This window comes from Protobothrops mucrosquamatus, unplaced genomic scaffold (assembly GCF_001527695.2).
Source record: "Protobothrops mucrosquamatus isolate PMUCROS unplaced genomic scaffold, P.Mucros_1.0 scaffold1740, whole genome shotgun sequence".
In the NCBI taxonomy this organism is placed as follows: Eukaryota; Metazoa; Chordata; class Lepidosauria; order Squamata; family Viperidae; genus Protobothrops; species Protobothrops mucrosquamatus.
Genome location: NW_015387886.1, coordinates 213283 through 230348, shown reverse-complemented (window position 1 = coordinate 230348; position 17066 = coordinate 213283). Strand labels below are relative to the sequence as shown.

The 17066-nt window shown below is 36.4% G+C and overlaps 2 protein-coding genes across 2 annotated transcripts in view; both read left to right on the top strand.

Moving 5' to 3' along the window:
• The first annotated feature begins 5830 nt into the window (after positions 1-5830).
• CKS2 (CDC28 protein kinase regulatory subunit 2) lies at positions 5831-7857 on the top strand. The gene is made up of 3 exons (XM_015823009.1): positions 5831-5981; positions 6942-7069; positions 7568-7857. Exons 1-3 carry the CDS (start codon positions 5923-5925, stop codon positions 7618-7620), a joined length of 240 nt encoding a protein of 79 aa, XP_015678495.1. The 5' UTR covers positions 5831-5922; the 3' UTR covers positions 7621-7857.
• Positions 7858-10390: 2533 nt separating this feature from the next.
• SECISBP2 (SECIS binding protein 2) overlaps positions 10391-17066 on the top strand; it is a gene marked incomplete in the record, with an annotated part of 33604 nt that continues 26928 nt past the window's right edge. The window contains 3 exon segments of the mRNA XM_015823014.1: positions 10391-10534; positions 15280-15425; positions 16319-16562. Coding sequence (XP_015678500.1) covers positions 10505-10534; positions 15280-15425; positions 16319-16562 — 420 coding nt within the window.

The following is a 17066-nucleotide window of genomic DNA, read 5'->3' as shown; positions in this document are numbered from 1 at the left end:
CCTGGCATGCTGACCAGCTTGTGCTGTGCTGATCAGAAGCTTCAGTGGATAGCTGGAAATAAGAGAGGGCAGTGTTGTGACTCTGTAGTGACTTTCCTTGATCCAATTCTTGTAAGAGGGAGATGTGAGTGAGGTTGAGATGATAACAAAGTTGAGATGGTGTAAAGTTTTGATGTGAGGAAACCAGGAAGCTAGAGTGATTTATGCCAAAGTCGCTACCTACCAGATTGCGTGTGAGGCTTGAAGGGGATTGGCCTTGGGGTAATGGTGATTCATTAGGATCTATTGGTCTTCCTGATATCAGAATACAAGCCTGATGGGGAGAAGTTAGGGGAGAGCAGATTGTGTTCATAATAAGTAGGGTAATGGTGGAAATGCTGGGCTAATTATTAAAGGGAAGACTTGCAATTGCTTCTGGTTCCCACTTGGACTCTGGTTCTGTATACATGGTTAGATTGCCAGTGACTTTGATTATCAGTTTGCTGGTGGTAAATTCCTGATCTTGTCTCATCAACTACTAGATGTGTTAACAAAAATCATATACTGCTAGATATATTAACAAATGAAGACCAATGCAGTCTGTATGCATGATTGTTTTTTAGATTAATTTATATTACACTGAAGTTGTACATGTGAACTCTTGATACTAATTTTATCACTTCTGATAGTAGTACTAATGGGAGATTGAAAAAATTTGACTTTTTGGTTATAGATTTCTGAATGAAATCACTTTTTTTTAAAAATGGAGTGAGCTCTGGCACATGTATGGTATTGTATGAATATTCAAAATGATTTATAGGTAGTCCTTGACTTATTCTTGTAATGAAGCCTTCCTGTGATGGTCATAAGTCATGATGGTTATAGAACAGGTCATATGACTGATACAATTTTACAATCTTTTTTGTGGTAGTTGTTAAGTGAATCACTGCAGTTGTTAAGCAAACCAATCCTATGTTATGGACACAATTTTGCCAAAACCCAGAAGTGCCAGTTTTCAGCAAAACTGTCACAAAATGTAGTTGTGACCATGGGGCGCTGCAAATGGCTGTAAAAGCAGCCATGTTACCGAGTACTTAAAGTTTGGTCACGTAACCGTGGAAGGGGGCTGACATCGGAACTTTGAGTCTTTGAAACTTGTAAATAAGCTTCAAGTAGGTCTGTCGTAACTTCATATGTCACTAAAAAATGGTTGTAAGTCGAGGACTACCCATTTGTATTGTTAGCACATGGTTACAATGTGAATCTAAAATTTGTTCCACCACTCTTTCTGGACTTGGTGAAGAATGAACTGTACAGAATAATCTATTTGGATGTAACCCTTTCACTAAAATTAATAGAAATGTTCTCTGTCTCCAAAACGCACATTAAAAAATGCATGTAATTTCAAATTTTCAAAAATATTTTGAAGGACTACATAGAAAATTTATTGAGGTGATACAAGCAATAACACAATCAACTTCCCATGGGAAATATTCTTTTTTTTTCTATAAAAAAATGAACCTTAAAAACCAGAAGAGTACTTGAGACTTATTCTACTTAAATACTCCATCCAGTAGTCAGTCTTATCCAGAAGACTATTTTGTAAAAAGGAGAACAAAACTTAAATATATTTTGAGATCAGAATAAATTGAGAGTTAAATAAAAAAACAAAAACCCTACCTGTAGTTTAAAAAGTGATATACTACTTTAGCTATAAAGAGTGTTGTATTTTTTTCTGATGCAATCTACTGCACCAGTAAGTTCAATAGCACTACAGCTATTGTTATTTCCTGTTTGAATATTGTGTAGACATATCAAAATACATTCCTCTGTAAAGGATTGAAAATTGGACACAGTGCTGTGACTTTTCTATCCTAAATACATACAATAATTATAAGCCATTCATCCAAAATTGAAATTTCAAATTGAAGTATAATAGTATTGATTAGGATTATATATTATATTGGTATCCTATTTTCTTGAAAAAACTGCAATTGGCCAAATTCACACAACTCACTAATACTAAACTAAGAAACAATATCACTGACCAATTTGTGAACCTAGATCTTCAGACTTCCAGGTGACAGGAATCCTGAGTTCATAACATTTAGGGATGTGTAAGTTATTCATATTATACATATAATTGATTTTGGTTAAAAAGCAGAGTTAGTGTTTCTATTTTAATCCCAATTTGGGATAAAAAGTAATTTTATTTAAATATATTGCTCAAGTCGTAGGGTTTTTTTTAAAAAAAAAAAAGTTTTAAAGCATATTTCTTAAAATCTTGCCAAACATCTTGTAAATCTGTTGCAATACACAGTGATTAGATATTTACCCATTAACTTGGAAAGTATTTAAGCAAACTAATGTAAACAAATACCAGGCAAGGACAGGAGGTAAACAACTTGACTGCATACATATTGGGAAAAAATTGCCTTGGGTGCATATATCCTGATACATGGGATTTCTGAGCAGCAAGAACTTTCAAGGCTGCCAGCATTTATGCAGGTAAAATATTTAAAGACAGAAGCAAGTTGTGTGACATACAAGCCTACTATGTAAGATACAAAGTTTATCACATTAACATGCCAGGAAATTCCTGTTCCCAGTCTGGTGCCTAGGAATCTATAATCTCATAAAATTTCTTGCAATCACTAAAGGGCTATGTCAGTTTTCCTCCAGGCCACCAAATTATGTTAATTATCTATTCTTATTGTGGTCTTGCAAAAAAAATAAAATAAAGAATCCTATTCAGATAACTTTCTTGCCAGGTTTTAGGTGAAATGTGACCAAATTATTCAGGTTTCTTTACAGCCTTTTCAACTGCCCCTTTGTCAGATATTTAGAGACGTGGATTAGATAATAAAAAGCATTTCCTACTCCAGCTACCCTAAATCAATGTTCTGACCTGGTTAGAAAAGATTAATTACCTTGTTTCTATTCAGAGAGTCTAGGATATCCAGAGTTTAGAGTTCTTACTTTGACATGAAGTATTTAATTAAATTTTTATTATAATTTTAAATTGAATGGATCCCTGTATCGGGCATCATTTTGCAGTGTATTTAAAGAAATAAAATATAAATAAAAAATCTTTATAATTAAAAAGCGAAGCATAATATGAATAGTTTAAAAAAACTTGTCATGTTTAAAAGTATATTAATCCGTACTACATTATGTGTTGGAATTCTTGAAATCTCAGACCATTGCTCAGATTGAGATATTTGGATCTGAAGCCGAAACAGAATTTACATATAAGGTTAGATTTAAGATATGGCATAAGGTTATTGGCAACTCCATATAATATTTCTGGGTGATCCAGGAAGCATCGTACCCATTAATTCCCACTTGTCATCTCCATTAAACAGCAAAGCTAATTTCTTCCCAACTACTCCGTTGGGATTTAAAAACCACTGTGAATAAAATTTATGATTACATATGCTGGAGTTGGAGCAGACTTTTTTTTCTGTTGATTGGAACTCTTTGCCTCCAAACTCTCTCTGTAAATAACTTTACACTTGCACTTAAATTGAGCAGAGAAAAAAGTACCTTAATAGCTCTTTCTTACAGCAAATGCTAAGCTCTCTTAAAAAGTGTCAAATGACATCATTAAATTTGTTAATTCATAGACATAGATATAGAGACAAAAGTCTGATTAGATTTTTTTTTCTTCTCTACTGGTTGTCAGGAACAGCTCACGGATTCTTCTGTGTTTCAACATCAGCTCTGGTGAGGACAAAATGTTTGAAATGTTTCTGAGTGTTTGAAAGTGAAAACAGTAACGGTTTGGAAGTGCTACAAGGCTAAAAACTTATATTTACTTATCAAGGAGTATGCTCCACTGAATTCACTGGTACTTACTTCCAAGTTCTATTGTTTAGGGATTGTGCTAAAGATTTCATGAAAAAGTTTTAAAGCTATGCAGATAAACAACTCCAAGAATACAACTTAAAAAGCATGTGTGCTATGCAAATGTAAACAATTATGGGAGAGTGCAGAATGTGGAATTTTCCTTCCATATTTCATTTTTGTTTTTCAGTGAAAACAAATATAGGCTGTTATGCAGGTATGAGGAGAAAGGGAGAAAAAAAATAAAAAATAATCATTTGTGAGTAGAATCCCTTTGAACTGCTGAGGGAAAATTCATATGTCTGAACAGAGAGGTAAAGACTTAACCCAGGAAAATATGGACCTAGAAACCTTTGAAGTTAAGACAAGTAGAATGCAAGAAGAAAGGAAGAGGCAAGAGAAAAGCCACATTTTTAAATGTTATGTGGGGAATCAATGTGCTCAGAAAAATTATACAGAAAATTTTAAAAAGTCGGCCCGACAGAAAACAGTGAGAGTGAAAACGTGTACAGGTAGTCCTTGACCTACGACCATAATTGAGCCCAAAATTTATGTTGCTAAGTGAAACATTTGTCAAGTGAATTTTGCCCCATTTTACAATTTTTCTTGCTACAGTTAAGTGAATCATTGTAGTTGTTAAGGTAGTAATATGGTTGTTAAGTAAATCTGCCTTCCCCACTGATTTTGTCAGAAGTTTGCAAAAACTGATCACATGACTCCAGGACACGGCAACTGCCATAAATACGAGTCAGTTGCCAAGCATCCAAATTTTGATCATGTAATGATGGAGATGCTGAAACGGTTGTGTGAAAAATGGTCATAAGTCACTTTTTTGAGTGCCGCTGTTAACTTTGAATGGTCACTAAATGAACTGTTGTAAGTCGGGGACTACCTGTACACAATTTTGTCAGGAGACTTCTCCTAGCCAACACCTGTCAAAGCATTTGACTGCTACTCCCATCATTCAAAGGTGCTCAAAGTCGGAGATAAGAACCGTAGTCCGTCAGAGCTCACTAAATTGAGGAAGGCTGTCTGATCCACCGTTCCCCAATGTTGGAAAGTCCGTCGGTGGGAGGAAGATTGAAATCAACTCTCAACGGTGCGGAGTTAAAGGCCTTCTGGTCCGAGATGGTGGGGGTGAGAACCGGAGCCAACCAAAGACTCCGATCACTTCCCTCTTTCCGGAAACTCAATAACGGGAGTGGGAGACAGAAAATTTAAAAAAAAAGTCTTGCAAATCCTATAGGCAACTCTCTCTCTCACTGGCTTTAGGAAACGGATGAAATGGCTCCCCAATGTATTACTGGTTCTAGAACAGGGGTTCTCAACCTTGGCAACTTTAAGACTTGTGGACTTCAACTCCCAGAATTCCTCAGCCAGCAAAGCTGGCTGAGGAATTCTGGGAGTTGAAGTCCACAAGTCTTAAAGTTGCCAAGGTTGAGAACCCCTGTTCTAGAATGTGATCGTTGTGGTTTTTTTTTTTTTTAAATACCCTAGTTTGATTGTAGTCCTGGACTCCGGGATTCGTTTTACTAAATTCCGAATGAAACACGCCAAAGAATCAAATTGTTCTGAAAAAATAATACGCAAAAGATCGGCAGCTAATGTGCAAAGAGCAGCCCTTACGAGAACAATGGTAAAAATAATAATAATAATAATAATAACCGCTCTTGGCCGCCACCCCCCCGCCGGAGATATTGGGCTCGCAGATCATTCCTTCTGTCCTCGTAAGACGGAGATAAACAAAACCCGCCAGATCCCAACAACCAACGTCCGAACATTGCAAACAAGTATATTTGGCGCGCCCCCCCCCGCTGCCCCTCGGCGCCTCCGCTCTCTGATTGGTGGAAACGGAGACAAATCTTCGGAGAGAATCAAATAAGCAACAGGCCGCGGCCACGTGACAGCGCGCGCTCCGATTAGCCCAGGGCTCCCTTCCAATCAACGCGGAGATGTTGGATTCAAATTGGGTCGGGTGCCGAGTTACCTTCACGGCAGTCGGTTAGTGACGAGCTCTGGGGCCGGAGGGGGGATTTCGCCGGGAGCAGAAGCGTCGTGGTCGCTGCCGCCGCCGCCGCCGCCGCCATTCCTTTCATAATGGCTCATAAGCAGATCTATTATTCGGATAAATACTTCGACGAGAACTACGAATACCGGTACGAGAACGGGGAGGCTCGTGTCGGGCAGGCTCGCGTTACTTCGCTTGTGCCGAGGGGAGAGACGGGAGGGAAATGGGTGAAGGTCGGGCTTTCCATCCATTTGCCTTTGCCTCGGGACGCAGAAACGGAACGGCGAGCGGTTGGCCGCCTCGGACTTTGTAACAAAAGAGAAAGTTGGGGGGCTTCGGGGGGCTATTTAGGAAACATCGGGGAAAAGGTGGCATCAATGCCCCAAATCATCTTTCTCTGCCCATGTATAGAAGCCGCCAGCAAAAGAGCTGAGACGCTGCTAAAGTACAGTAACCTGCTGCTGCTGCAGTACGTTTTTAGAGACTCGACCTCCGAGGGAATAACTTTTCTCCCTTTCCACCTGAACTCTTTATCCTGACCTAAGCTCTGGAAAAAAAATAAACAATGGCTGATCCAGGGTTAATTAACCCTCAGGAAACTTAATGACTGAGTGGGCGTTGGCTGCACTGATGGTTCTTTCTTGTGCATCTTCTAGATTTGGAAAAGTAGCTTGATTGTGCAGGGTGTGAATATTATTATTATTATTATTATTTATTGAATTTATATACCGCCCTATCTCCCTTACGGGACTCAGGGCGGTGAACAGGCGATAATAAAAACCCCGATAAATATACGCAAGTTTCTGTTCTAAAATCAAATTAAATATGACTTGTCTTATTTAATTATTGAAGACTTGTCTGTGGAATTATTGAAGACTTGTCTGTGGAATTGGATATTTAACATAGTATTAGATGCTACTTTAAAAGTATCGGAATGTTGCCATTGTTGATTATATAGCTTCAGCTAAAGAAGGGTTCTAAAGGATGTCGATCACTTCCTGAAAGCAATGAATTTTTATAGGAAACTTTATTTTATTCATGACTGGGTTCATGCATATTGGGTCAACCACTTTGTGTGAATGTGATGTGTACATTTTAATTGTGATAGGCATGTGATGCTGCCAAGAGAGCTCTCAAAGCAAGTACCAAAAACACATTTAATGACTGAAGAAGAATGGAGAAGGCTTGGTGTTCAGCAAAGTCTTGGCTGGGTCCATTATATGATTCATGAACCAGGTAAAATAAATGCAGATGTTACATTTTTAGAAAACATTTTCCCCCCCGTAGACTTCTGGTTTCACTGATGTGAATGAGGGGTATTTGTATAAACTACTGAAATGTTTATGCATTTCATTTGTGATCATACAGGAATTGAAGGGGGAAATACAAATGTATAGAGTCCTATGTCAATTGAGTTAAAATGTATAGTTCTTTGGAGAAGTAAACTTAATTGTAACGTATTATATTGTGGTACAGAATATTTTGAATACATTTTGTTTCATTATGCTTACCCTCATGTCTTTTAATAAATGTTTTACAGTGAAATGTTGTGATATGACTTTACAATTTGTTTCAAACATGTTGGAGTAGAGCCTTATGTTACATATTTGAAAGGGGATTATCCTTCCCAAGTCAGTTACAATGGCAGTGATAAAGGGATGGGTTTAATCAGCATGATTGGCAAGTGTAAGCTTTCACAACAGTCATAAACAAATTTCTGTTTTTCTCTTGCAGAACCACATATCCTTCTTTTTAGAAGACCACTTCCAAAAGGCCAACAAAAATAACTTCTCTAAATTTCTGAAATTTTATGTACAAATGTATATATGTTGGTAGTATTCAGTGAATACTTGAGAAAAATGTACAAATAAGTCATTACCTGTGCATGAGCTGTATTATTCACAGCAACAGAGCTCAGTAAAATGCAAAGTTAAGTTGGCTGCTATGATCTTGAACTCTCATTGTTAACAAGTGCCTATTTGCTCTTGTCAATTTTGTTCAATAAAGTTTACAACTTACATGTATTGATCATAAACTCTTCAATGATCTTTGGTTTATATTAGCAATGTATCTTTCTATAAATGTTAGAGCAATTCATCCTGTGGCTTTTCAACTCCTAAAATAGGTCTGATGAAATAAACCTGTTTTTAAAATTAAATCTTGGTATTTATTTCATGGATTTTAATTTTTCAATCTAATTTCTATACAGTATAAGAAAAGCTGTCCAAAATTTTTAATAACAGTTGACCTATTTATTTCTCCGATCCAGCCTATAGATCTGAGATTTCCTAATAGATCAGCTAGTCATAAATACCACCTGCTGTGAAACTTAAGAAAATTATCCATCTCAAAAAATGGGACAAAACCAGTTGACAAATTCATACTGATTTGTGGTAATTTGTTTCCAAAGTGCTTATGGATCAATTGCTCTGTTATCTCTAGAATCTTCCCCAATAGTGATGTTAGAATGATGAGTCTTACTGTTCCTAGAAATGTCTTCCCTGTTTGAGAATTGGGGGTGTCTGTCCAGTAATCTGGCACTTTCTCAAGAATAAATATTTGGCCAGACTACAGCAAAATCCTTAAAAATCCTCTAGGATGCAATTCATCTGACCCTGGAGATTTAAACTTACGGTAAATGTACATTCCATCACCTTGTTTATCAATCTCATACTTCAACAGGTTGGAAGATTGAGCTGAAACGAACAAGATATCCTTTAATACAGCTGTATTTTTCCATTTAGAAATGGAAAAAATGTGGGACCTACATATAACATGGATAATTGTTTGGAAACACTACATTTGAGCAGGACTTGGGTGTGGTCATTGATGAGCATGAGTCGGCGGTATGATACACCTATTACAAGAGCTAACAGACCTGGCTTGCATTATAAGAATTGTGTCAAGGGTGCATGAAGTCATTCCATTTAGTACTTGTGCAATCATCTGGAATTTCATGTATGATTTAGAGGTCTACATTTCCTGAATGATATTAACAGGTTATTGTACAGCAGGTGTGTCCAGCCCATAGGTTGCATGTCCTGGATAGCTACAAGTTCATAACGTTTTAACATGATTTTAGTGATATTTATATAAATTATATTACAAATTTTATATGCAGCCTGAGACAAGCCAAAAGGTTGGCAACCCATGCTGTAAAGGATTCAGAGGAAATAATGAAAATTGTATTGAGACAACATGCTTTATGAAAATGAAAATAGGCTGAAGGAATTTGAGTTGTCTGGGGAGAACAAAGGGAGACATGACAGCTATGTTTAGAACAAAAAAAAAAGTCAGAAGATGGTGGAAAACTTCCATGGCCACAGAAAATGACCACAAGTATAAGTTGCAGTTACCTATATATTGTTTAAATAACTTTCTAATAGAGCTATACAATAGTGGAACAGGCTCCTTTTGGAGATTGTGAAATCTCTACCCAGAGCACAGGTGTCAAACTCGCCATTGTCACGTGATGTGTCTTGATGTATCATGACCTTTTTTGCATTGCCGGAGCTGTGGCCTCCATGTGATGCAACCGTCACCGGCTGGCAGTTTGACACCCCTGATCTAAAGATTTTTAATAACTGGATGGCCATTTCTCATGGATGTTTTAGTTTTTCTGCATGTCACACAGGGCTGGGCTTAGATGATCCTTATGGTCCCTTCCAACTTTGCAATTCCACGATACAGTCTTACTAAATCTTCAGAAATTACTGATAGAACATCCTTTTCTAAGACTGAAATAATAAAAAAAACACCTTGTGAGTACTGTCACTTTTTCTGTGCTAAGTGTTGTCCCCCCCCCAGCATTTGGCACATTGATTCCCTTTTCTAAACTAATCCTAACCCCTAACCTTTATTATGTGATGTGACTATTGACAGTATGATGTCAATACAGTATGATGTTCATTATGGAGCCTCAGGCTCAAATCCTCATTTATAACTCATTCAACACGACCTCACACAGAATATTGAATGAATGAGACTGCATGTAAACTGCATGCCACTCTAAGCCCTCCAAATAAAACTTGAAATATACACTTAAAATATGTGCAGTACATTTCATGAGGCAACCAGGTCCCCAAAATGTCTTCTGTTTAGAAAATTCAAACAAGTGTAGGTGAGATCTTACTGACACATAGTAGTATAGGCTTGCTAAATATCAAGTGCCACATGAAAGAGTAGCTTCCCAAGGCAATTCAGATGTATAGGGTTTTATGTGACTTAATTTTGAAAAAAAAAAAGCGTCTATTGAAATAAACTTCCAGAAAAATAGGACAATAACGTTGTATTGTAGTTTCAGAAGCCAAGGTTTTTGTCACCCTGTCGGAGATTGCGTACCCAAAACAACTCTCACGATGGCTTGCTCTGCCGGCCCCCCCTTTTGCAGCTGGATGCGGATCGGCTTCCGCGCGAGCCGGATCGATTTGTCTCGGGAGAACGTTCGGGCACTTCCGCCTACTTCTCTTTTGCCTCTGGCGTCATGACGACCGTCATATGATGACTATGCCGCTGCTGATTGGCCACGAGCCCGAGAGACTCTGGCGTCGCCTCTTCGACGGCTTTTGTGCGCGCCAGCTGGGTTTGTGGTGGAGGGTAGGGTAGAAAGTCGCCGTTAGCGAGGCATTGACCTTTGCTTGCCCCTTTCTTTTTTTTTTTTCCCCCCCCGCCATGACTTCACAACGGGGAGCGGGCAATGAGGTAAGCGGGGAAACGGCGGTCAGGCTGGGTCTGCGGAGAACTGAAAATAAAGACCGGCTTTTGTTTTAAGCCCCCCCTGGCCGTTGTTATGTAACCGGCAGCGAGAACTCTCCCCCCCCCCCTCCGCGATCCCGGTAAAGCCAAAGAAAAGGAAGTCTCTGTCTGAGGTTTCTTTTTAACGTAAATCACGTCGCTTCTCCCCTTCCTAATGGGAGCCTCGACGTGAAGGGGAAGATGACGAGCCTTTTCAGCCCTGGTGGGGATTCCTTCCTTTTTCTGCGGAAGGAAAAGAAGCAAATGAAAGTGAAGTTCCGGTGGGCGCAGCTAGAGGCACTGAGGAAAAGACGCACCCTGAGTGTGTTTTCATAACCCGCTAAATCATAGTTCACGAATTGCAGCGGCAAGCCCGAAGCCAAACAAAATGCGTTACGTTAAACCATAATGGGGCATTTCGTTTTAGATGAGTTATTGGAATAAAACCGTGGCTTACTGTTAACCGTGGCTTACCGTTAAAATATTCTGTGAACGTAGCAAATGTACTGTAAACATTATCATTACAGGAAATGAATGAATTCCGTTCCACTTCCAAGATAGTTAAAGTTAAAATCTTGCCTGTTTTTTTCCCCAAAAGTGTAATGGCCTTACACTTATTTCCTGTTCTCTAAAGCAGTGAAAGGGTTGCCATTTCTCTCTCCGTTTGTTTGTTTTTTAAGGAAGGTCACATGTTAATGGCAAAACTTACCACAAAAAGCTGAAGTTCAGTAGCCAGTGGTTTTTCCAATAAAAAGATCCTATTTATTTTATTCAGTTAATATATTATCTGATTTTCAAGAAGTGTCTCAGATAACGTAAGGTACCTTACAATATAAAACAGTATTGTAGTTCTGTTTGTAAATGTAAATGATTTCAAATAAAGCTGAATTAAAATAAGCATAAAAGCTTCCCGACATTGAGCTCAACTCTCGGGAATTAGATAATGTGCAAGCATATCATTTTCTTAATAATAATATAGAAATGGTTTCCCATTGTCTTCTTCCAGAATTTTGACTAGGTTCTGCCCTCTGCTGCTGGTTAAAAGAAGTCTAATTGAAAATACTGGCACATCTGTTTAAAGGGGCAGGGAGAGAGAAGGATAGCAGTTAGTTTAGGAAGTATTGCCTGAAATTGGATTTTTCTGATTACCATTTAATCTATATTAAATATTTTATTTAGCAGGTACTTCTTTTAATGATTGCAGATATAATGGGGGGGGGAATTCTGACCAATGCATGCACTTATCACCAAATTTTGTGTGTCTGACAATAATGAACACTGGAGTAACTTATTGGCAAAGCTGCACAAGAGGACTTTATCAGAAACAGATGGCAGCAACTAGTGATCTTTGCAGCCTCTCTCTTAGTCATTTCTCTTCTGGTTTAAGGAATGAATTGCAACTGCTAAATGACAAAAGGGTACATTGAATTCTAGAAGGTGGCATCTTGATAAATATGATTGGTATCAAAAGATATACTTCTGAACATTGATTGGTCATGGACCACAATAAACAAACAATAGGCTTTTTAGCAATCACAAGGGTGTTTCTTTGGAACCTGATTTTTCTTTGCAGAGATACCATAATTCACTACTCGGAATAATATTTCAGAAAACTTATTCATATATGTTTTAAAGCTTTGTGAATGAAACTATTACTTGGGTAGATAGTATATAATATGTGGTAGAGAAGTAGCTAATTTATTTGTTTGTTTGATGTAGAGGCCAACCAATTCCAAAGTAACTCTAAATGGCTTACGCTATCAATAGGAAACAATAAAAAGAAAACAATAAAATGGAAATCCCATATGTCCAGACAGTTTCCATCATACTGTACAGAAAACATAAAACATAGGGCTCCACAGTCTACTCCATGGCTGGGAGAATAGTTACCTTTAAAACATTTGGTTTTTAAAGATGTCCAGAACATCATAAAAATAGGAACTACAGAAATTTCTGGAGAATATCATTCCAGAGGACAGGTGCTCCTGATAGATTGAATTGTGTAACAACTGGTTCCAAAGCACACCAAAAGTTGAACTTTCTCTTGCTTTTCCATTTTCAGTCATATTTCTGGCCAGAAATCTTCTATTTACTTAAAATATTTCTTAAGTAAAAAAAATCTAACATGCCAATATATGATTTGAAACATATGCTAGATGGTTTATTGTGGCATGGGCTTTTACAAGTATTGGTGCACTTCCTCAGGCTGTTTTGACTTTTGCTTGTCAATTTCAGGCTTAAGCCTATTATCCTTTAAGATGCCAGATTTTTTTTCCCTTCAGCATTATGTTCTTCATAGAATGAAATGGAGCAGAAGGGAAGGAGAATTTTACAATATTATTTTTAAGTAGTGGTATTTCCAAGTATAGGTTCCTATTGTATGGGTCACTTAAAAGCTTAAAAAAATTCTCTGATCTGCATAAGGTTAACCTAGTACACTATATTAACTCTAGTATGTATGTATATGTGTGTGTGTGTGTGTGTGTGTGTGTATTTGAAATATGAAATGCTGTTTTTTCACATTTAAAATACAGAAACAGCATTGACATAGATTTAATTTGTAGTTTACTTTTGCAAATAAAGTCTTGCTTTGATTTTGACTAATGGATCTTTGAAGATAGATCCATATTCTCAGGCAAAGTACATCTCTGGAAAAATATTTCTTATGAATGCATAAGTTGATTTTGGTATTTTTCTGGATTATATCTTTTTCCATTTATTAAATCAATATGTTTATTGTGGGAAAGAGCTATAATTCATAGACAGTCAGAACACATCTCTTGGCATGCAAAGGGTCCAAGTGGTGCATATATATAGATGATTATTTAAAATAATATTGGAAGCTAAATTAAAACTAGACGATGCAATATGTCATTAGTATTGCTTATTAGTGAATATGCTTATCTGCATTTATTAGCTTTCCTGAGAGTAAAGTGTAGCCAGGAAAAAGTATTCTCTTCTTTAATTTTGCCATATAGCCTGGCACTCCTAGTCAAAGAGAGTTCTTATGATTTAAGTTTATTCACATCCTCTGTGATTAGCAGTGCTAGGAATTTTTGTGGATAACACGATACATTCAAAACAAACCAAAGACAGTTATTCCACTTGGAGAAAGAACCAATAAATGTGTGGTTCCATATGACTTAATAGAACGTATACAAGCACATTAACAGTAGATACTGTGGTTCCTGACAGAGTAAACCAATTTACTTCAACAATATGATAGGGAATATTATAGAAGCTTATCTGTACTTATCTTAAGTAGAAATATGTAATATTTCGCTTGGATGGGGGTGAGCTTATTTATATATTCTTCCCCTTTGGCTAAGGTTGTATAGTATATGTTCTTTTCAGTTTTAATTTATGAATTATTTATTTCATTACAAGGGTAATTATGATTAGCTAGTCACTGAAAAAAAATCTGTGATGTCAATTTTCAAAATATTTAATTATTTCAATATTCAAATTGTCAGAGAAATGTAAAAATTATCCAGTAAGCATACTTTAGCTTAATATTTTTGCAATGTGATTTAATGGGTATATTTAGATTTTTGATTAAAGATGCACTTATAAGTAATCAGTATAAATTTGCCAGGTTATGACTGCACTAATAAGCAATTCATAATCTGAACCGAAACACTTAAGTTTCCTGCAGTGTCTCTAGAAATAACCATTAGAGGGTGCACAGTGAATGGGCATTTAACTGCTAGCTGAATGACTTGCTTCAATTTGGTTGCTGCTTTATATAAGTGAAGGTTAATATAGAGCCAATGCAATCACGCTACAGTGTGTATGCATATTATTATTTTCAGCTCGAATCAACCTACTGCAGGTTGAAGTCTTTTTCACTGAATGTTACAGATTATAATCTACTATGGTGGTCTAGTACGAATTGGTAGATATTTTAATTCCCCCAACTAGGGATGAAAAAGAGTGATATTGGCCCAAAGTCATCTGCCAGTTTCTGTGCTTAAGGAAGGATTGGATCTTGTCTCCCTGCTTCTAGTCCAGCACTTTAATTGCTACACCATGCTGATATTTTCTTTCTCTCTACATATACAAACATGCATAGATACATAGACATAGATACATATGCTAGGGGTGTGTAATAAGATCACATGTGTCCTCTTTCACAGACTTCCATTTTAAATTACATCTGACATTTAAACTTGTAATGCAAGACCGTAACTGAGGTAAAAGGATAGTAAGGAGTAAGGACGTTTTCTTCTCTAACTTGTTTCCCTCTTTCACACCTGAATTTCGGATATCTTTCAGAAAATTAAATTAAATTATCGTTTCCATCTTTTCGAGATATAGAGATAACGGATATTATAGAAAGGACGACGAACATTATTATTATTATTATTATTATTATTATTATTATTATTATTATTATTATTATTATTATTATGTAAAGTTGGAAGGGATTATCAAGAGATCATTGAAATGGATAGAAAACCATCTTTTGTACTTCATGCAGCATAAATAGTTGTTCCATGCTTATATAAATGTGTGTATGTGTATATTTTAAAGCAAGTATTTAAGCCATTAAATTACTGATGCAGTTTTAAATATACAGTTGGCATTTTAATTTCTTCATTCTTGTTTCAAGAGCGGAGGAATCATATTTTCTCCCATGTACATACATAATGTTTTTAACTTTCTGTGGATAATCTGAAAGTATATGTAATCAAAATTATTTTGTATATCAGGGCATCAAGTTATCAGCAGAGGTCAAACCATTTGTCCCCAAGTTTGCAGCAGTAACAGTGGCATGGTCAGAACCCGCAGAAGCATGTGTCTTTCCTGGATATTATACTACATGCTACCCATATGTTGAGGAGCCATCAGTGAATAAGTATGTACCCTTTATGTTTCATTTTTGAGGAAACTATTAATTTCCCAAGATCTTGAATTTAATTTCTAAGTAGTTTGGTGAATTATATTTATTGGTTATTTATTTAAGCAATTTATATGGCTCCCCATTTCAACAATAATTGGTTATTTAGTATTTTAGGCTACGGTATTTAATTTATTTCTTATGAGACACTTCAGAGTTGATGTGTCAACTTCAAAGGCCTTTTTCTCATCCCTAAATGTCTTACTTTATTATCTATGGAATAATAAGAATAAGAACAGAATTTAAATGGAAAGAGAAGATAATTAAGAATAAAGAAAAAACTCTGAGATATCAGTTCCTTTGTATTTAGATTGTTTTGCTGTTGGAACAAAAATATAGCTTATATCCTATTTATATAAAATAATTCATTTCCAAAAAACATATAAATAAATGTTGATACTTTTACAACTTGTGATGTTCATATTCTGTTATATATTAATCAGAAATCTAAACATCTAGTGCTAGCATTTAGAACTGAAATATTTTCCAATTATCCTCTTTTCTTTCTTGGTATATTACTGCATGCAATATATGGAAGAAATTCTACATCTGTAACCTAACACATGTATTTTTGAATTTCATGAATCAGCTTTCATTCCATATTTTATGCCATTTTATGTTTATTCCTTCTCAAAAAAATCTTAGCAGAATAAACCAAGTGACTTGTTATAACTTTAAAAAGCCATGTTTTTACATTACAATTGTTTTATCATTTGTTACATTTGAGTACCACCCATATTATGATATAAATAAAAACATACTTCTACAGTGGGATTATTTTCCTACTGTAAAATATCGATGCATTTGAGTAACCTGTTCCGCTAAAAATCAATATGCTTATTCTGTTTAAGACAACAGCTATATATTGAAGAAGTATCATGGGACACCTCCACCTGTCTTTCTCAGCGTGCATCTCAAAATCTTACAGGACGTGCTTCTCTTGAAGAGTACACCAATTCTCCTTATTCTCTTACTGCCACACCAAATACACGTGCAGTTTCCAGCTTCCAAAGTCAGAACAGTTCTACTAAACCGGGTAGAGAGTACACCAAACAGACTTCTTCCATCAGAAAAGAAGGTGCTTGTTTTCCCAGGGTAAGCGATAAAGGTTTACACAGCTATTTTCTGTCTTTCTGTAATCTCGTCTCTTGCTCTTCATCTCCAAAGAAGGAGGCATACTGTTGAACATTGAACATTGAACATTGCCTAAATGAAAACCTGTGGGCCTCCTCCTGGTATTCTTTCTGATCCTTAGCTGTCCTTGGATTCACAAGTAATGACTGCGATAAAGAGCAGGACAAGAAGCAACGGATGGAAACTGATCAAGGAGAGAAGCAACCTAGAACTAAGGAGAAACTTCCTGACAGTTAAAACAATTAACCAGTGGAACAAGCTGCCTCCAGAAGCGGTGAATGCTCCAACACTGGAAGTTTTTAAGAAGAGACTGGACAGCCATTTGTCCGAAATGGTATAGGGTTTCCTGCCTGAGCAGGGGGTTGTACTCGATGACCTCCAAGGTCCCTTCCAACTTTATTATTATTATTATTATTATTATTATTATTATTATTATTATTATTATTATTATTATTATTATTATTA

Coding starts and splice junctions, on each gene's coding strand:
- CKS2 (XM_015823009.1), top strand. CDS start 5,923: ATGGCTCATAAGCAGATCTATTATTCGGATAAATACTTCGACGAGAAC. Junction 5,982..6,941: donor GACGAGAACTACGAATACCG/GTACGAGAACGG, acceptor TAATTGTGATAG/GCATGTGATGCTGCCAAGAG. Junction 7,070..7,567: donor TTATATGATTCATGAACCAG/GTAAAATAAATG, acceptor TTTCTCTTGCAG/AACCACATATCCTTCTTTTT.